Consider the following 23055-nt stretch of genomic DNA (forward strand, 5'->3'; position numbering starts at 1 on the left):
GGGAACTCACTCATGGCAGAAAAGTAGTTTCCCACAACGGTATTTAATTGTTTATACAAGCTACAGTGTAACCTCTATCTACATACACTGATAACAGATAAAAGATAATGAACTTAAAAAAAAAATGCAAATCTTCAGTACCTGGTATCATGATATGAAGTGACTTCAGATGTTCATTGGTAACACCACTCTCTGTGCACACTTTATCAACAAACCGGTTAATGAACCTCACCACAGAGTTTGCCACGTCTGAGCTCTCTGCATCTTCAAATCCACTCTCTGTATCATAGCTTTCAGCTACACTGCCTGCAATGCTGGAAGGAGAGAGGGTAAAATGTAAATACTTCAGTCTGCACTTCATATGAAACTTAAAATGAAAGCATTAACATACAAATCCTCATCATAAGTCACTCTCTTCAGCTATCAGTACATCTACACATCCAGTGCTAAAAATACCACAAAATGCATACTGCGGCGAACATAACCAAAGACCCAAAAATGCACCTCTCCTTTTTGTTTTTCACACTTACTTTCAAAGCATATGGTAAAGTCAGTTGTACAAACAGTCATATGCTAAATTAAGTTGCTTAATACAATAATTCAGTAATATGATTTAAGGTAATAAAGCATGTACAGCCTACGGGCAGAAAAGAGAAAACCAACCATGGATGAGATACTAGTCCATCACAGGAAAGACACACATGCATGTGCAGACCACAAATTCAGCCTAGAGCAAGTCTTTGGGATCTTAAAGAAAACCAGAGCACCTGGTGAAAATCTATAAGGACAAGGACAGGAAAAGGATACTCTGTATAGAAGTCATCCTCCAACTTGGAAATGAACTGGAAAACCTACATCAGTGAGGTAGCAACACTTAAAGCTTCACTATACTGCTTCCCTACACACAATCACGTAACATTTAAAAAAACACACATAACAGTACACAAATATATGCATTAATGGTGAACTCTGTAAAGCATAAATTATGCATATTAGTGAAAGTCTGCTATTAATAGTCTATATTTTATCTTCCTGAAACACAGCTCTTCTGTACTAAATGAATATGACAAGTATCCTTCTTGGATTTATTACATTACAGTTTTATCTGCATAAGTGTCTATGAAGCTTTTCCTCCTAGGCTTTTGCAGAAGAGACTTTCAGGCCAGTCACACTATCCAAGTTAAATAAACAAACTAACATGAGGTAATCACCACACTTTCAGATTTTTGACAGCATCTCTTTTCACAGCCATATCATGGGACTCCACCTACTGCAATAGTTGGTGTGTGGCAGCAGATTTTCAGCAACTCTAAACCAGTATTGTTGAAATTCTACATATGAACCATGTCAGTGTATAAAATGTAATTAGTTATTTGCTGAACCTATGATCCACTTCCAAAGCTGCATTAAGTACAGTTGTGTCAGGAACTTACCATAACTGTAGATGCTTGAATGTGTTCTCTGTTGCAGTAATGATAGCACTTGGGACTTTTGCTGTAGAAGGCCCTACCACCACAGCTTTTTTTTACATCTCCCCCTCCAGACCAACAGAACATTCACCCAACCTGGACATCAGTATGCTTGTGGTAAAATGGGGACCTCCATCTATAGTTCTTTCCTTCCCCTGTCAGCTCTGAGAGTCTGGGCTGAGATCAGAGCACAAACTACCTAAGCAGCAAGTCTCCAAAAAGCAGTCCAACCAGATGTACCTCCTAATGTCCCCTCTGCATTCAGGAAGACAATCTGATGATTGGAAGCACCTTGTAGGGGTTGAAAAGAAAGGTAAGGAAACACATGTCTAGGTACCCATCCTAACCCTCACATGGCCTCAGGGAAGGATGAAAAAAAGTGAAGAGAGGGAAATACCACTGCGACAGTGAATATACTCGAACATATATAATTATGGTATATTCCTACAACTGGACCATGTTCCTCAAACTGTTCAAGACGATAATACTGTTAACACTTGGGAAGATTCATAGATCTTAACAAGTGGTTGGCTGGGAAGGTGCAACTTACAAAAAACCCTGTGGTACAGCCATGCCAAATCCTACCCGGGCTCTAGATGTAATGTCTGGGACATAAAGCTTGGAGAAGGTGTGGACAGATAACCCACTGGTTACCTCCAAGATGGCCAGGATGATGACCCTTCTAAAGAAGGTAGTAACACTTGCTGTTGTGGAGTGGGCTCATATATGCTCTGGTACAGTCTTGCCATGAAGAAAGTAACAGAAGACAATTTAGTGACAGCAAGCCATTAAGAGAGAGATGGTCTGTTTAAAGACAGGTCTGTCCTTCCTACCCTTTGTAAAGGATAGGAATAACTAGTGTGATTGCCTTTCTCCTGTAGCCCTTTCAAGGTAAAAATTTCAGTTGTCTATGCAAATCTAGGGTGTACAAAATCCCTTGCACCTTGTTCTCTATAGAAATACAGAACACAAGGACAGTAATGTCCTGATTTTAATAAATTTCTGTTACCACTTTGAGCACAGAGGTGGGATTGGTGCAGAATGTTACCCTGCTGTCCTTGTGTTTGCACATGAGGGTATGTAGTTCTGATACTTTTCTGGCAGATGTAATTGCCACTAAAAAGACAGTTTTTTCCAGATTAAGTATTTGACGGGAGCTTCAGCAGCCGTCTCAAAATGTGTTAAAGTTAATGTCTCTAATACATAACTGAGGTCCCACAGTGGGGTAATTACCTTATTGGAGGGACAGGGCTTAGATGTACAACCACCTTTAAGGAACTGCTTTATTCATAACAGAGAATAAAAATGGGATCCTAAGATATCCAGGTCAAGACTGTACCTTCACTAAGGCATAAGATAATACTAATTTGTAAAGATCTGACAAGAATTTGTAGATTACAAAGTTCTTCCATTTTGTTAGTTATGACTTCCTTATACTTGGATTCCTGGCTTTCACAGGAGAGAAATCACATCACTGGAAAACGTGCTTAAAGGAGATGCGAGATAGAACATCCAAACTGTTATCCTTTGGGTCTACAGGATGGGGTGGGTCTGACTAACCTCTCTGACTCATGAGGTCATCATGCAGAAGCAGCAAAACAGGCTCTGCCCTTTCCATACTTAGCAGAAGGCAAAAAAGAGTCCAGTACAATATTATAGCTGACTTCTTTTTACCTTCTGTATTATCGTGAGAAGAAAATGGGCTGGAAGAAAGATGCAGAAAAAAAATACCAGCCAAGTTTAATGACAAGGCAATTACTGCCTGAGGTTCTTGCATTTGGTGTCCTGCTGCAAAATATTCTGAGTTGTCTGTGTGCTGGGGAAGAAAAAATATTTCTGGTACACTCCACCTACGGACCAAATCCAGATGTATATACCTATTTAACTGCCATTTATGAAGGTCTGGTAGACTGTTCTCCTAAGAAGAGTTGCAAGATGCCATAAGGATTATGCATTGATTCCTTGATTAAGGGTTGTGCCTCTATTACTAGCATGAACGAAAGAGAAATGAGTCATCCTCCCTCTCTTCATTACTGTGATGTTGCCTGTGAAGAAATTCAGAATCCCTGGCTCCCAAATTCATCAGAAGGGTTTCACTGATGTGCTTCTTCCTCCAAGTGTTGTCCCCAGTGTACTGAAGACCTCCACAACAGTGGGAGGAGAGAGTCGTGAAAGCAAGTTGGCGGAAAAGAAGAGAGTAAAACAGCATAAGAGGAGGTGAATTTGGGTGGAAAGTAGAAGAGAGAGAAGCTAGGTGTAGAGGGGAGTTAGGTGTAAGGTACTGAGGAAAAAGGAGATATTTGTGAGTAAAAGGTAGGGGAAGGGGAGATGTTTTGAAGGAAAAGGTACAGAGTAGAGCTAGAAGTAAGGTAAGCTTTAAAGACAGGAGATCAGATTTAGAGCGTTATTCCTGGATGAAAGCAAAATCATAACCATGAATTATTCAGGTGTTGCTTTATGGCCTGCTTAACATTGGTTTGTCAATTTACTTGCATGTGACAGGAATTGAGTTCCAAAGTTTTGTTACATAATTTGAGTATAGAGAGTCTCTTGCAGTGTTGTTAGATTTGGTGACACGAGTAAGGATTTGCTGATTGAGCAGGGATCTCGGTGTGGACAGCAGAGCAGAAGTAAAGTTCCATTTTTATCCATAAAACACAATTACTCATGGTATCACAAATTTCAGGAAGATGTCATCTTCATTCACACTTCTACACAGTGACACCTGCTAGTCACTGACAAATGAACAGATCTGACAACTTTTACATTCACCAAAGAGTATGGAAGAGATGAGGACTGGAGTTTTTTTTAAGGACTACAGCTTTGAATATTCAGCTCACAGTAATTAGTTAAAAAAGGAACAATGTATGTTACAGACCATCTAGGAAGTCTTGACTTTCAAAGCACAATCACGGTTACAAAACAGAGAGAAAAAAAACTTGTTTATGATGTCTAGGTTGTGTCGTATCACATGGACCCAGGCTGTGTTCTGAAAGAAAGACAAAGAACCCAAAACACAAAATCACACCAATATGGCAGTTCCCATAATGCACATTTTGGAGTATAAGAAATCAAAATATAAGAAATACTTATACTGATTCTTATAAATTAGCAGTGCACAGAATGCCAGGCTATGATAACAAATATATACTTTCAGTTTTAGGGCAGACTACAGGAGATGTCACATATGTAATCTTCTGCTGGTAAAGTATTGACTGATGCTGCCAAGTACTAATGAAATAATGTGACTATCTTCATATCACCACATCTAGTTTACATAAAACAGAACAGTCAAATACCCAAAGGTTTTGCTATTAGGTCAATCAGACTTCAGAACTGTGGGGATAAGGAGGATTCACCTTAAAATCAATGTAGTGCAGGGGATCTGACAGTAGGTGGAAATGCCCCTACAAAAGTACACGTTTATCAACTTAACAGATCTGATGATTTATGGTGCAATACTTGTTGGAGCAATGATTAGCCATAAATCAAAATAACATATACACACCATCAGCAACTCTGAATAGAAACATTTTGTAGTGGGCAACTGCTAGAGTTCCTCTGACAGTATCTGAACCTTGGTATAGTCTGGAATTTTCTCTCATTCTAGCACACCCCATGACATCAAGGTAGGAAAGCATGCCCAGCCTCTTTACCATTTTGACCAAAACTCACTAAGTGGGCATCAAATGTACAACAGAAAACAAAACAGTTGAAAACACAGACCCATCTTTAGAAAGAAAATTTATGCACACCTGCAGAACATAGTGGTTTGTCCACGCACACACGAATGGTGTAAGTGTGCAAAAGGAACCTAGAATAATCCACAATGGTGCATACATATCTGCTTTATCCAATTACGGAGTCCTTCTAGGTATCTGTACAAAAGAATCCCAAGTTCTGGACATTAATCCTACCAAAAGGCCAGAGTCAGAATAAGCCATAAAGGCAAGGGCGCAGAAAGCTGAGTTCTGAAGCACTCATTTATCAGAAGAGATCCAACTTTTGAAGTAACAATCTAGGCAAGAATGCTCAGTGAATAAGTGAAGTAAGAACCAATTGGCCATGGGAAAAATAGCCTGGAATTAAGATTACCACTGGAAGCAGGCAAACCCTTAGGTGAAGGGTAACTTAATAGTAGCATTTACTACACAAGGAAAGCCGGGTTTATATCACATAATCGAAATCCCAAAATATCTAACACCATAAGCTCGAACTTGGAATTTCGAAATGTGATATAATTGAAAGCTCATAACAGCAACTGTTTTCCCCAGGGAAAAAATTTGCTGTTCCGAGAAACACACACACAACACAAGCACACCGAAAAAATGTAATCCATACATATACACTTAAAATCCTACTTCTAACCCTACACTAAACTGTACATACACTACTATCTACCCACTTACCTTAACCCAAACCCTAACCGTAGGTCTGTAACTATCGCACAATTACCTTACCCGCTCCCTAACCCTAAGGCCCCTATCGCACATCACCTTACCCGCTCCCTAACCCTAAGGCCCCTAACTATCGCACATCACCTTACCCGCTCCCTAACCCTAAGGCCCCTAACTATCACACACTCACCTTACCCACTCCCTAACCCTAAGGTCCCTAGCTATGCCACACTCACCTTAACCTGGTCCGTTCGCATACTTACCTTAACCCGGTCTGTAACCTTCGCACCACAGTGGAGAAAATATCGAAGAGGCAAAAACAGCCCACCAGATTCTTTCCCTAGGAAAAAAGTCAATGTTCTGCAGCTTCGCTATTTTCAGCGTTCACTGTTTTGGGTTCGATAGTATAACATTCGAAGTTTTAGTACTTCGATGTTATGATATATACCCAGGATAGCCAATTCATGGAAAATGCAGTGCAGCTATCAAACCAGTTAGAAGGGGTTTACCTACCAACTTCAAGTCTTTACATGGATGAATAACTGGCTCAGCCTTCCAAAGCCCATTCATGTTCTTTAGATGAAATGAGTTACCAAAGCAGATCCAAGGCATGAAGGCCCATCTCTTACCCCACATGTTGCTATTAGCTAGCAATTTTGATGAATGGACTAGTTCAAGGGGTTCTGAAAATATTTTTTGCGAGAAAAGGGCATTAATCTTGAAGGACACCTGATCTTTGTGAAAGATCACACAGCAGTCCACAGATAAAGACTAGCAACGCAAGAACTTTTAGAAGAGGTAATAACCATAAACACTCACTATTTACTATTTTTTCACCTGATAAATGGACTAGGCCCCGACCCTTTTCAGCTGTGATTCAAGTACAAAGAGCAGAAAATACATTGTGTTTCAAACAATATTATAGCCAGAAACTTCATAACAGTTAAACCAGTCAGTTCAAACAGCAGACAAGTCAGGCTGTTAGTTATGAAGTTCAAATTCCAAGAACTAAAAAGATTATTTAGTGGTAAGCAATAATACAGAACATCTTTAAGGGGTTGATTGACAAGGTCATAATTTTCAGAGTTGCAAAAAATATGTACACTGACCATGGAAAACAAAATCAAAGTGTTTAAGACAAATCTGAGCAGTCTATAAGCTGACCAGATAAGATGATAAAGTATAGTTCTACACCAAGCTAAAGAAATTCTTCCACTTAGTACAACAAATCTAATAAGTGGAAGGCTTTCTCGCAGCTTCAATCATCAACAGTACTTCAGCCAGAAGGTTGGACAGGAACTAGGGATCAAATGGGTGCAGAGCCAGCTGTTGCTCCACCCAAGTACGACTTGCTTATTTCGCACAAGGAAGCTTTTTTATACTGAATGAAACACGAAAAACTAGAAAAACACCCTTCATGACAGCTAAGGACCAAGTAGGACTCTCTACCTTTCCTTCTTGAATATTGCATAGTACAGAATCAGACTAACAAGGGAATTGCATATTGGAATATTACTGGACACATGAAACAGAACTCATCCATCATTGTGGGAGGTTGGCATAATGATTAAGGCATTTATCTTACAGACACAAGATGCAGGGTTTGATATTCGCATATGGTAATTGGCTAAGCTTAAAATGGCCCACAAGGGCAGTTAGCCTAGTACTAATCTATGAACCTATCAACTTCCACACAGAGCAGAAATGCTGGAAAGAGACAGAGGTCTGATATGGTGCAATATTTATGCAAAGGAGAAAGCCAAACTAATAAAAAAGCAGTTAAAAGATATTTGAACAGAAATACAGGCAAAAGAACCCAAATGTGGAAAATTTCACAATACACAAAATAAGAACACAAAGGAGGGAATGCAGAACAGAGGATTAGTAAGGCAGTAGTTAAACAAAAAGAAACTAAAGTTATGGAATACCTGTGAAGTGAGGGATTTAGTGTAGAAAATCCAGCTCAGGTAATGTCACAGCAAGATGGAACAATCAGTCCCCAAACTAATTAAAACAGGTGGAACAGGAAGCATGTGATAACTTGCCACATGAGAATGCCCTGGGGCCTTCAGTGTGAAACCAGAATAAAAGTTCAGATGCATAGCAAGGAAAGCAGCAGGAAACAGTGGTAACTCAGATGCAGGCAATTTTGTGGAGTGATGACCCAATTAGTTCCTATATGATGGAGCAGCAGATGATGCAGGATGCAGCTGAAGAGAATATGAAACAGGAAGACATTGCGGATCAGAAGCAGCTCCTCGTGGTCCTAGCAGCAGAGAACTGAGAAAAACGACTACTTTCCTGATAAGTATTTTTTGCTGTTTTTTTACCTAAAATACCTTCTCTTGCTTACTTTAAACAAGCTTAAACTGTTTTTTTAGCTGTTTGTTGCATTATATATTATCTGCACTTAAAGTTACATTTGGTCGAAAATTGGTCGAAAGTTTGTTTGTTTGTTTGTTAAATTTAACTGTTGAGGCTGCCCACTAAAGTGTGCTAGCCTGTGTAACTGATTTATTACTGTTTACTGCATTTCTGTGTACTTTCTATCTCAAAAACAAAAAAAACAAAAAAATATCCTTGTTTTCCCACCTCTCCTCGACTAGTTTAGACCAGTATACAGGCTTTGCTGTATTCTGGGCTGTGGTGTAGTTCCTGTGTTGTCCATTGCCTTACTTGGATAGAAAGAAGTTTCTTTGCTCACCAGTGGGAGAGGGGAGCCTTGAGCAGCCTATCTGTCCCTGAAGGAGTGACCTCAGCACAAGAGCTTGTAGTAATTGGTTGTTTTGGACCATTTCTAGCTCTTTTGAAGTTCCCTGTTTAAAATCCGCTTCTGAGCATTTTTTTCTGGCTATACTACTCAAAAACAGCTCCTCGTGGTCCTAGCAGCAGAGAACTGAGAAAAGCGACTACTTTCCTGATTTAAGTATTTTTTACTGTTTTTTTACCTAAAACACCTTCTCTTGCTTACTTTAAACAAGCTTAGACTGTTTTTTTAGCTGTTTGTTGCATTATATATTATCTGCACTTAAAGTTACATTTGGTCGAAAATTGGTCGAAGGTTTGTTTGTTTTGTTAAATTTAACTGTTGAGGCTGCCCACTAAAGTGTGCTAGCCTGTGTAACTGATTTATTACTGTTTACTGCATTTCTGTGTGCTTTCTATCTCAAAAACAAAAAAAAAAAAAAATATCCTTGTTTTCCCGCCTCTCCTCGACTAGTTTAGACCAGTATACAGGCTTTGCTGTATTCTGGGCTGTGGTTTAGTTCCTGTGTTGTCCATTGCCTTACTTGGATAGAAGGAAGTTTCTTTGCTCACCAGTGGGAGTGGGGAGCCTTGAGCAGCCTATCTGTCCCTGAAGGAGTGACCTCAGCACAAGAGCTTGTTTTGGACCATTTCTAGCTCTTTTTAAAGTTCCCTGTTTAAAATCCGCGTTTGTGCGGCTTTGCGCGATTGTGCGCATAGCGCAGCGCCAGTTAATCTTTTTCTGGCTCCGCCAAGTCTGCTCTTCAAATTTTCCCTTAAGAAAGCTCTACTCTTATAATTATCAGTCTACTCGCTTTATTATAAGCCTAGCACTTGTTCTCAAAACCTCTCTTCTAAGTAAGCACTCTCAAACTAAAGAAAGTACTACATCCACCTACCACCCCTGTGAGTACCCACTTCCCTTAAAGGCACAGCACTCCCTTATAATATTCTAGCATGTTGAGTGGTAGATCACTAGCATCCTCTCCGGTTCAGCTGGTTAATCTGGGAATCTTGAGACAATGCTACAATTGTCTCATGTACACAGACAACCCTCTCCTCCTCCCAACAAACACAAATACATGTGAGAGATGCAACTATATAGCCAAACTGGAGGCTGAACTCTCTCAACTTAGGACTGGCAAGACCAGACAGGAGGAGAAGGTAACCACACACACAGCAAACCCAGTCCCACATAGACCTACCACAACTGCAAACCAAACACATAACACAAAGACATACTCGGAGGCTCTAACAAAAAACTTACCAAAACACGAGAGGCTCCCAAAGCAGACACCCAAAAATCCACCACCTCAAAACACAACACATGCAACACATACTTCAATAAATCAGTGTGTCAAACAATCACAGCCCTTAAGGCCAAACACTATGCCTGATACACTAGTAATAGGTGACTCTATAGTCAGACACACTGACGTTCCACTTACCAGGCTGAACAAGGAAAGGGTAACTGTCAGCTGCCTATCGGGAGCTAGGATCCGCCACATAACACACGCACTCAGGTCACTCCAAAGCAAGTACAAATATGACTCCATCATTGTCCATGGCGGCGTGAATGACCTGAGACATACCTCCCTGGACTACATGAAAAGAGACATAGAGGAGCTCTCTGATTATGTAGCCCAGGCTGGTATGACCCTGACCCTGAGCATCTTGCCCTCACCAAGAATGATGCCACAATACAAAGACAAGATGATCAGCTTTAATAATTGGCTCAATTACTGGTGTCATTCTAGGGGGATCCAATGTCTGTCTGCTTGGGATGACATGCTGGACAAGCCACGCTGCTTAGCAAGGGACGGCTTGCATCTGTCACCACTGGACTTCCGGATATTGGCTAAGGCTCTTGCCACCCCATATTGCCTTTTTTAGACGAGGCTCAAAAGACAAACCCACCTCCTTAGAAAACAAAAATGGAAAAAAATTAAGGGTAATGCTGCTCAACGCCAGAAGTCTAAATTTCAAGATGCAGGCTCTCGAAGCACTCTGCAGTATGGAGAACATCGATATCTGTGCAGTCACTGAAACCTGGTTCAAGGCTCCTGAGAGCACCCCAGCGCTACCAGGCTATACCTCGTACCATGCTTTTCGGCCCCAAAACTCGGGCCAAACCAAAAAGGGAGGGGGAGTGTCCATATTCATCAAGGACACCCACACCTCCAGGTTAGTGGCAACACATGAAGCATCAGAGAGCATCCAGGTGCAACTAACCATAGGTAAACTGCTATACAACTGGTAGCATGTTAAAGACCACCCTCCCAATCTCAGGAACCCCCATTCAGCCTTCCTGAAGACATTGGAGGATATGAATGTCTCACCAAACACCATCATATTGGGAGACTTCAACTACCCTAACATAGACTGGGTGCATTATTCTAGCCCTAACACCCTAGCCCAAAGGTTCCTGGAATTCATAAATTCAAATGCAATGGAACAGCTAGTCACCTCTCCCACAAGGGGAGATAATATATTAGACCTGATCATCACAAACACGGGGACAAAGTGCTCCACACCGGAAGTATACCCCTCACTAGTGAGATCTGACCACAAACTAATCACCCTGGATATACATATCCCACCTCCACCCCCAACACAAAAGACTACAGTGAAAAACTTCTCAAAAGCCGACTTTACACTTCTTAAGACTGAGATGGTATCCTTTAAGCCCACTGGGCCAGTGGAAACAACATCCCACAATGCTGAATCCTTTACAAATGCTTTCTATGGACATCTCCAAGAATGCATGGATCATGCAATCCCAAATAAAACCAAGACCCTCTCCACCAAGGGCAGGCGTCCTGTCTGGTGGACCCCAGACATAAACAAATTGTATAACAAAAGAAGGAAGCTGCTGCACGTCAGAGCAAAATCCCATAAAGAGAAGGCATCTCTGATCAGTACTAGTAGAAAGCTACATTCTCTCATAAAAACATCCAAGGCCAACTTTGAGAGAAAAATCGCTATGGACAATAAAGATAACCACAAGGCCTTCTTCTGCTATGTTAGAAACCTGGGCGGAAACCCTCAGATATGCTCAGAGTTCGTTCACAATGACAAAAAATACACTGAACCCACAGATATTGCCAACATTCTGGCAGGTTCAGTGCAAATTTCTCCCCTCCCTCACCCCCAAAAGAGGAAATACTTATCCCAGCTGAATGTAACCTCCCTGTCATCTCAGATGTCCAGGTGAGAACCGCCCTCAGCAAGCTAAAAACACAGCATCAATGGGACCTGACGGTATCCCGGGTTGCGTGCTACGTGAACTCCAAGAGGAGCTAAACCCGCACATAAAAATGCTATTTAACCCTAGCCTTACTACAGGATATGTACTTGAACACTGGCGTACAGCAACAGTGGTCCCACTCCACAAAGGAGGCACCTCTACAGACCTTGGTAACTACCGCCTCATAAGCTTAACCAGCCTGGTCTGCAAAGCTATGGAAAGAATCATTATGGAACTCATAAACAGAGACATTGGGGACCTACAGACACTTGATCCCACCCAGTTCGGCTTTGTAAAAGGCAGATCCTGCCTTTTGAACCTGGCTGACTTTTTCGAAACAGTCACTAGAGCCATTGACGAGGGCAAAGCAGTCCATACAGCCTACCTGGACTTGGCTAAAGCTTTCGACACAATACCCCACTCAGGCATCATAGATAAGCTCAACAGCTTAAATGTAAATCCATATGTCACAAGATGGGTTACAAACTGGCTAAAGAATAGAACCCATAAAGTCAAAATTGCTGGAGCCAAGCCAGACTCAAAGCCAGTCATAAGTGGTGTCCCACAGGGCTCTGTCCTGGGACCCCTCTTGTTCGGCATTTATTTCTCAGATGTGAAAGCAAACATGGGAGGGTTGTGGCTGACAAAGTTCGCAGATGACTGCAAACTAGGCGCCATAGTCGATACACCAGCTGACACATACATCCTACAGAAAGGCCTCACTGAAACGGACAACTGGTGCCGGAGTCATGGCCTTAAACTAAATGCCAAAAAATGTATAGTCATCCCCTTTGGGAAAAACAAAGTACCCACAAATTATCACATAGACAGTAACCCACTCAGTACGGAAAAAGTAATCAGAAACCTGGGGACCCAAGTCGATAGTGACCTCTCATTTGACACCCACGTTGCCAAAGTGGTTAGAAAGACTTTCTACCTTGCCCACCTTATCATGAAGGGATTCACATCCAGATCAAAGGAGGTCATTGTACCCCTGTACTCCTCCCTTATCAGACCCATGATTGAGTACAATTCCCCATTTGGTATGTACCTCACCCGGCACTTGCAACAGCTGGAGAGACCCCAAAAGTACCTCACCAAGAGGATCAAGGATCTCCAACATATGTCATATGCTGCCAGACTAAAGAAACTCCAGCTCTATTCAGTAGCATACCGCCTACTCAGAGGTGATCTGTGCCTGACGTACAAGGCCATGTCCAATCAGGAATTGATGGACATGCTCCACCTCAAAAAATCCAAATCCATCAGAACCACAAGAGCTAAAGACTTAAACCTCAGCAAAAATATGAATAAGACATGCTGGAGGGACAGATTCATAACTCAGAGGCTTCCCATACTCTGGAACAGAATCCCAGTTCATGTTAGGCAGAGCCCCTCATTGACTCTCTTCAAGAGAAATCTTGACGAATGTATGGGAGATCGTAGGTTTACCCCGGGGGTCATCTCTGTGTCATTACTAGACAGAGGCACAGTAAACTAATTCTATTATGTAAGGGGGTCTTCACTGTGTCACTACTAGACAGAGGCACAGTATTCTAAATATATTCTGTACACTTTTGTACCATTACATGGGGTGGCGAAAGCCACATCACTATGGCTAGGCTTATAAATGCCCCAGGGCAGATAGCCTAGTACTAAACTATGAAACTAAACTTTCTGTAGAATGCGCACAGGAAACAGTGCAAAGAATGTGTTCTCACTTCAGAAGAAAATGATCTAAGGCAAGTGTTGCTTAATTTAATAGAGATGGACAGACATATTAAGATCAATGAAAAAATAGACTACAGAAAGTAAAAAAAGACCCAGAATGTTAGAAGTCTGAAAAAAACAGATGAACACAGTATTCAAGACCATCAACAGAAATAAACAGGATATATGAATGGGTAGCTAAATTAAAAACAGATAAAATCTTACCACAAAAACAAAGAGCAATAAGGGAAATGAAGGGAAGAAATAAAATGTCATCACAGTAGCAATGAAGAGAAAACTATAAAGCCAGTAAGGCAAAAAGTGATACCATTAAAAGAATACAGAAGACGTAAAAGTTAAAAAAAAAAAAAAAAAAAAAATGCTTAGAAAAACAGACGTGGTAAAAACAACGCACATTATCAGAAAAGACCAGGATCTATCATACAAATGCAAACTATAAACTAACGACATCAGCACTGGCAGAAAATCTTAGAAGATATGAAAATAAATATTAAGGAAAAGTACAAAATAAGCAAAATTGTCCAACAGGATTTGAATGCTGGTCTTCTCTGTAGCAGTAACACGTACCTTTGTGTCCTTGGTGCCTACTTCTGCTCACACTGGAGATGGTATGGATAATCTGATTGGCTTTTTGGTTGAGTTAACACAGTCGTTATTGGCCAAACAACTAGCTTACTGCAAAGAACTTAGGGCACAAGTTATGGAGGTATGTTTCATTTGATTTACATTTGTTTACTGTTGTAGCCATTTCTTAATTGCTTTTTGGTAATTGAGCATTTTTATTTCCTGTAATAGGAATGTATATAACTAAGGCAAAAACCTATGACCCTATATGATTGGATGGGAAATAGGAAATTCACCCCAGGGATAACTTCTGTGGCTCTGCTCGACAGGGGCACAGGTAAATCATTTTCTTGGGTGGCGAAAGCCAGGGTACCTTTTGGCTAGGCTTATATATGCCCTAGGGCCAATAGCCTAGTACCTACCTATGAACCTATAAGTCATTGATAACACAAAAAAAGTTTTATAGAGATTTTGTAAAAACAAAGCAAAAGGAGAACCACCACCACCAAAAAAGAAGAAATAAACACCTTTTGGAGAAATATTTATGAAGACACTGTGGAACAGAACAGGTGATGAATGGATAGAAAAATTAAAAGAAACAGTAAGGCATTCAAATGTATAGGATTTTGAAATGGGATGAATTAACAGCCCAAGAAGTTGAAACAAAATTAAGAAAAGCTCCCAACTGGAAAAACTCAGGCCCAGATGCAGTACTAACGTCTGCCTAAAAGTATTAACATCTTTACACAAAGATCTGACCCTGAGCAAGAATAAATTATATGTGCATCGTGAGCAGACAGCAACCTGGTTAACAACAGGATAAACGATACTCTTCCTTAAGAATGAACTTGTAAACCATCCTAAAAACTACAGATTAATAACTTGCCTTCTGACGATGTACAAATTATATACTGGAATTGATGCAGACAAAATTTACTGTCATTTAGAAGAAAACTGAATCATAGCAATCGAACAAAAGGATAACAAAAGAATGTCATGTGGAACAAAGGATCATTTTTTGATACATAAAGATATAATACAGAACTGTAAAAATTAAGGAATCTAAGTATGGGACGGACAAATAAAATAAGCATTTGACAGCATCCCATACTCATGAATAAAGGAGTGCTTATATATGTAAAATATATATCCTACATTTATCAATAGCATTACAGCGACCATAAAACAGTGGCAAACTTACTTTGCAATTAAGCCATGACAAAGGGCAAATTATTATCCCAGGGATAAAAATTCATAGGGGAATATTCCTGGATGATGACTCATCATCACTGTTCTGTCTAACCCTTAACCCATTAATATGTTTACTTAACAGATTAGATCTTTGCTACAATCTGGCTCCCAGAAAAAAATCTTGCTTAAAAACTTATCACCTACTTTTTGTGGATGACTAAAACTGTACAGTTCATCAGATGAGAAGTTGAAACTGCAAGTGGTTAAAACTCTCAGATACAGGAATGAAATTTAGTCTTGATAAATGTGTAAAAGCAATGCTTACAGAAGGAAAGATGCAGTACCAAGAAAATATCAATCTGGGCAGGGATGATGTAAAAGAACTTGAACTGTACAAATATTTGGGAATTGATGAAGAATTGGCAATAAAATATGAACAAGTGTGAATAAACTCAGTAAGGAATACTTCATAAGACTAAAACTAATATTGAAAATTGTAAACAGCCGTGACATACAGGAATAAAGTGCAAGCTATAAACCAATGTGCTCTTCCTGTTGTAACTGAGTTTTGGTGTGACTGACTGGCCCCAAAAGATAGTGGATTAGGAAAACAAGAAAAATGCGTCATACTTATCAAATAGTGTCCATCAAAGATTACACATTCCACGCTCCAAAGGAGGTATGGGGCTCCTCAAATTTGATTATATGTACAGATCTGCAGACATGGGACTGCATACATATTTGTTGACCTCATCTGAACCAAACATAGTGCAAGTATTAAATCAGGACAGGAAGTCTAAGATCACCTCAATTGTTAGTTAAGCAGAAGCATTCTGATGTCAAGCAGGAATGGAAATCATACCAGAAGTAAACAAAAATCAGACAGTAACAATGTGCCAACAAGCAAAAAGAATACAGGAAGGATCAGATGAGAAAATGTGAAAAAGCCCTAAATATAGTGGTATAGAAATCTCCTAGAATAACCTCATGTTGTAACCAAAAGATGAAAGGTTAATAATAGCAGCTCAGGATATTGGACTACATACACTTTGGTTTACAAGTCCACTGAACATGTAGGAGGAACAGACGTATATAGGTTCTGTAACAAAAAAGACTTAGAAATAGTCACACATCTTCTTGCTAGGTGTGATACACTCTTGGCAGAGGGCCTGCACATTGCAAGGCACAAAAATGTGGCAAGACTGCTGCACTGGGGATTGATTGTGCAGACACTAAAATATGGAAGTAGCCGAGTAGTACTGGAAACATGAATCACAAAACATTTTAGAGAATGATATAATATGGAAGTAGCTGAGAAGTACTGGAAACCTGAATCACAAAACATCTCAGAAAATGATAAAGTGTACATCACATTGGATCACCCATTATCAGCAGTTCAAAAATTAAAGATCAGTATTTGCAGAGAGAAATGAGAGCAATGTGGAAGATAACTAGACAGTTACAAAAGTAATAGGAGAAATAGGTCTAACAGAAAAAATCTACAGTCTTACTTTGAAATACTATCTATACATCTAATTGTATGAACTGTAGGAGCAATTCTGGGCACACTGCAGGTGCTGGGAAGAGCCCCTTTGGCCTACATCACAGACTGAAAAAATACAAATTTCATGAACTTTAATTATATCTTGGAGTAGGAATGGTGTCCATTCCGATCATGGTTATTAGAAACCCAAAAGACTTAGCGAAATTAAAGACAGAAATGAGTGAGAACAATGTTCTGTTGTTTAAGTAACAGTGACTTTTTTTAACACCTTTATTGAATTATCACTTGTGACATAAGCAAACTTACACTTGCATAAAAGTAATCAAACCATATTAACAAGTTCACATTTACAAATGTTATACATCACATATACTGTTATACATCATACAGTTAAAGCAATTCTACATAAACTGTTTAATTCCTGCTTTCTCTTAAACTTCACTCCTCTCCCAAAACATTTTTTCTGTACGTAATGTTCCCACAATATCCATTTTTCTATGTAATTTCCTCAAACCCATTTCTAAACATCCCACTTCTGGTTCTTTTAACTCTGATAAAAAATTCACTACTGCAATTATAGCTGGTTTAGACTTTGACTTCCATTTTCTAGCAATTTCACAGCAGGATTTCTTAATAGAAAGTGCACATTGAGTGCATGCTCCAAACCTGGTCATGAGAAAAAACACCAATATCTTAACTATAAGATGCAATCATGCCACCAGAAAGAGTTGGTCAGTGATTGCTGGTGACTTCAAATTAAAGGGGGGCTGCAGGAGACAGCTGAACGAGTGTGGCCAACTAGAAAAAGGTGGAGCTATGCTCAAAACCACAACAACTGGAACTTTAATTAAACACACTGCCATGGGTGCCAAACCGTCATTACACAAGTCCATTCAAGACAAAATGAAGTGTAGAAGAAAAAATATTTGAATGAATTGACTACATGACAGCTTACTTAATATCTAGATGGAAACGCAAAGGTTGTGAGACATGAAAAAATAAATTACTTTTTAAATACATTAGTGGAATGCCAGTCAAAATCAAGTATAAAAATAAACAAGCAGCACTCAACTAAACCACTTCTCCTTGCATTGAAGTTCAGTTATAATTTTTATTCGGCTTTAAAAAATTACCTCCACTTGTAAAAATGTTTCTTATCCAAAAAAGACCTGCTGCCTTACAACTATCTACTTGTTTCATGGGAAAGACATGATCAAAGTAAAAAATTAACAACAAACAAGAAACAAGCTCAAGATAAATTGCTTAAAGGACTACTGCACAAGTAACACATGACAGATTGGCAGTATAGTTTACGGGTAAAGGTTGCAAAGATGACTGCAAGTCTCCAACAAATGTAATGAGCTTCTAAAAATACTGTAATCCTGTCCTTTATTACAAATACTGTCATATGCATTTCAATACCTAAGGCTTATACGTTATCTAGTTATGTAAATATTCTCTGCATGGCAACAACAAAAAGGCTTTCAATTTTGGTAATTCTTTAACAGTATGCTTATTAAAGCTTATTTGCATCTTACAATCTCTGACAAGCTTACCTGATGGTCATTAAAGCAATGCTACTTAAACACAGAGCAACAGGGTACTGTGAGAGCATGCATTTTCGGAATAATAAGGAGCATAAATCAACAGTATAAAAATATGACAGAAAACCAGAACACTCTGCAAAATCAAGGACATATGAAAAGCCACTGTCGTACTTGTGTCTACCTTGAATGGGGGAATACTCTGCACACTTACTCTGCATAACTGCTCCTTGCCTTGCTTGGACACATCCAGAGTCACTACATGGGGGAGTGGGGTGCAACAAGTATATCACAATTTGAAATGTCTCTAGCTGAGAGTGATGGCTCTGACATCATACCTCTCAACCTCAGAGCAAGAAATCTGGACAAAGCCACAGAGAGAAGTGGGACACAGGCCCAAAAATAAGGACAATTTTTAAATATTGCTCTTATAAACTTAGAAAGATAACAGAATAGTAGTAGGTCTTGCATTAGTATGAATTTTCTGAAGTGTATGAAATCTGAAACTCAAATGTTTGCCATTATTTTCTAACATCGGTCTTTAATAATTTGCCACACGTTTGCCAGAAAACCACAATTTTAAGAAAAACGGACCAAAAATGTGATGCAAAAATATAAACCTGCCACACAATACAGCTGGGAACCTGTCAAAGAAGGGACACCTTTTTAATATTACTACTGTTAACTTGAGCAGCTGACAAAATAAGAGAACTAACATGCATTTCTGAAATAAAAGTAATCTACAACTCTGATCATTACAGTTATTTATAATTGTAAACCCTCCACGTTTTCTTCCAAAAATGCCACTTTGCGGAGGAATTATTAGGGGGAAGAGCAACATTTTCAGCCAAAATTGGGGATGGTTGAGAGGTTTGGATATTTCTAATTCTATAAAGCGATTTATTTGCACATACCTCTTAATGCAGGAAATCTGGACAAGGCCAAATATATTGGGGGAACATACAAACGGTACTAAAAACTGCTCTTATATAAACTTAAGACAGTTGATAGAATAACAGTTCTTGCTTTAGCGTGCATTTTTCTGAAGGTTATGATGTCTGAAACTCAATGTCTGTCATTATTTAGTGACTTCATTCCTAAATGATTTGCCAGAAAACCACAAATTTTATGAAGAACAAACCAAAACTAAGAAGCAAAAATCTATTCATTCTGCAAAAATCTGGACAGTGGAGAAGTATAGTTCAGCCGGGGCTGTCTAAGTTTGTTGTTCTTCCCGCCTCACAAAATCATAGTCGAATGGAGCCTTCCCCCTGCAGCCATTCCAATGTCCCATTCCTTGGTTATTTCACCCCATTTACCATAAACACTGTAATGTGCATACTGCTTTACTTCTGCAATGATTTGGACTTCATTTGAAAGTTTTATTTTGCATTTTACAGCACAAACACTAACAGATATCTGCTAAACAAAGTAATGCAGTCTCACAATGAAAATAGACTTAGCATTAAAACTTCTCTGCCCTTGAAACTCACATTCATTGAAACAACACTGAAACCCACATTCAAAGAAAATACATTTTGCCAGCGGCAGAGAAAGATGAACTTTGGGCTGTTTTCACATCATAGGCCCCTTGCACACAAAACATACACGTGCTCTTTGATAGACCTTCCTGATTGTATTAAATTATATTCCTTGTACAATACAGTACAGTTAGAGGGCATTTTAAATTTATTGTTTTGAACATTTTTCCAGTAAACAATGAAACAAAATGCATGCGCCAATAATGACAAAACTGCCCAATTCAGAACATTTCCATCATAAAAGTCTACTCAACTTCTACAGTCCACTAGTATCAGTAAATATGCACAATCTCTGAAGAATTAAGCCATTTAAATAATTCCACATTAAAGACATCTGTAACTAATGAAGAGGTTGCTGCTAACAAACAACTTTATATTTCATTGTTTCATCTACAAACAAAGTGTCTGTTGCCCGTGAGGAATAAATTGCTAGTAATATTGCAATAGGGAATTGGATGGCAAACTGATAACAGGTTCATAGTTACTAGGTATCTTCACCAAAAAGGACTGCAGCATCCACCCCCTTTACAAAACAGTACAGTATCAGCAATGCATCTACCTACTGTGGCAGTAGAACCCACAGCCTTCTGCATCAAAAGCAAGTACACAACCTGTTGTATTATTAACAATGCAATCATCCTCAGCATAAGCAGCACTAAACTTTTGTTCCCCTGCAGCTCTCAGCTCATTGTAAAATCTACTTGACACTCTAAACTTTGTAGCACAAGAAATCTGGAAAATGCCAAAATTTATTGGGGGACACATTTTAAACATTGCTTGTATAATGTTGGAAAGTTGCTAAAATAAAATGCTGTGTTACCACCATACATTTCACTGCCAAGTCTTGAACACAGGTCCATGTGCAAAACAGTCAGAGCAACATACTGCTATGCCAAATCAGCTGTTTTGAGAAAGAGAGGAAGACTGAAACTTAAATGGCTACCATTTAGTGAATTCAGTTCTCACCATAGCTGTCAACCTCTTAGCACAAAACACCTGAACAAAGCCAATACTGGGGGAATACAGCCCCCGAACATTCAGTGAATTCAGTTCTCACCATAGCGCTCAACCTTAGCACAAAAACCTGGACAAAGCCAATAATGTGTCCCCCAATACATTTTGGCATTTTCCAGATTTCTTGTGCTACAAAGTTTAGAGTGTCAAGTAGATTTTACAATGAGCTGAGAGCTGCAGGGGAACAAAAGTTTAGTGCTGCTTATGCTGAGGATGATTGCTTTGTTAATAATACAACAGGTAGTGTACTTTCTTTTGATGCAGAAGGCTGTGGGTTCTACTGCCACAGTAGGTAGATGCAAAGCCAATAATGGGGGAATACAGTACCAAAAATAGAGCCAAATTTCAAATATCCATCTTATAAACTTAGAAAATTGCTAGAATAAAAGGTTTTGTGTTACCATGTACTTTCTGAAGAATATGAAGTCTGAAATTCAAATGCCTGTCATTTTTATTTATTTAACATTTGTTAACCAGGAAAGTCGGACTTGGAACAAAAGGCAATTTTTAGCAGAGGCCCAGGGAGAAACACTCCATGCAAATGTCTTTGTAAGATGGGAAGACACCAGAGCACCGAGAGGAAACCCACACAAACACAGGGAGAACATGCAGTCTACACAGAGAAGGCGCTCCAGTCAAGAATCAAACCAGGGAACCTGTAGCTGTCAGGCAACAATGCTACCACTGCCTGTGTAAGGAAACAAAAATACAGAAACTGTAGATTTTATGAGGAACAAAACAGAACAAATATGAGGCAAAAGCTGCATTTTTTTTTTTTTTTTTTACAAATGGTGGTGGGTAGGAAATTCAGGCTCTTGCCACCTACACCCAAGGTACAGGGTTCAAGCCCACTACTATGTATCCTGAGTTCTCTCTAGCCACCACTATATAGCATTTAGGGCATTACACACACACACACACACACACACACACACACACACACACACACACACACACACACACACACACACACACACACACACTCTCTTAAACAAACCCAGGTCATTGAACCTGGCAACACAACAAACTAAAACTGGAAAAGTAGATTCAGCACGACACAGTAACAGCAACCAGGATCCAAATCAGGTTTATTGTCTTCAAACTCTAGCGCCTCGGCCACTGTAAGCCTTCAAGGAGTAAAGTTTCAATAACATAGCACAGTATATATAATCACATCAATCAATCAATAAAACTATTATACAATTAAATAATAAAATTATTCAATTAAATTACATTTTTCCAACAGCATGCTGTGTTTAAGCCTCTAGGTAATAAAGTGCCAAACTTTAAAATAAAAACAGTTTCATACTTTAAAAGTAATTTTGCCACAACTGCAACATCAGACTCTAACTTTGCTATCTGTTGTAAAATAGTTGCTTTTAAAGTGTCAGTGCTACCATTATGAAATTCATAAAAGTGTTGAGCCAAAGGGCTCTCCATTTTTTTATTTTTTATATCCCTAAGATGTTCTAACAGCCTGACTTTAAACATTCTTTTAGTTTGCCCTATATAGAACTTATGACATCCACATGTGATTGCATAAACCACTCTATTAGTTCTACAAGTGTATGAACCACTTGAATAAAATGGTATATTATTGATATTAGAAAAAGTTCTATATACAAATGGGCAAGCCTGACATTTCCTACATGGGAATGTACCTATACTAGATGGTTGTAGTGGTATTTTATTACCTGGATTAAAAAATTTTGTTTGTACCACCATATCCTTAATACTCTTCCCTCTTTTATAGGAAAAAAATAATTTTTTCATTTTTAAATTACTTAGTTCATCATAATTCTCTAAAAAATCCCAAAAATGTAATATTTTATGTTTTATCATATCACTACATACATTGTATGTGGACACTACAAATAAATTATTATCCACCTGACTTTATTTATTGTATGACTATTAATAATCTTTTTCTTATTGTACCCATCACATCTCATATCTATGATTTTTTCTATATCAGCATCCACTAATTTACTATCATAATTTCTGTTCAAAAACATCCTTTTAGTTGTTTGAATTTCCTTATAAAACACTTCATCATTATGACATAACCTAGAAATTCTTAAAAATTCACCATATGGCAATGCTCTAAT

The 23055-nt window shown here is 39.0% G+C and overlaps 1 protein-coding gene across 1 annotated transcript in view; it reads right to left on the reverse strand.

Moving 5' to 3' along the window:
• Positions 1–23055, reverse strand: part of SBF1 (SET binding factor 1) — a gene marked incomplete in the record, with an annotated part of 3250730 nt that overhangs the window by 1365057 nt on the left and 1862618 nt on the right. Inside the window, 1 exon segment of the mRNA XM_044088658.1 lies at positions 142–314. Within this exon segment, the coding sequence (XP_043944593.1) occupies positions 142–314 (173 nt within the window).

The sequence above is a fragment of the Protopterus annectens genome, chromosome 11.part0 (assembly GCF_019279795.1).
Source record: "Protopterus annectens isolate FY-2018-M chromosome 11.part0, PAN1.0, whole genome shotgun sequence".
Taxonomy (NCBI): Eukaryota; Metazoa; Chordata; order Ceratodontiformes; family Protopteridae; genus Protopterus; species Protopterus annectens.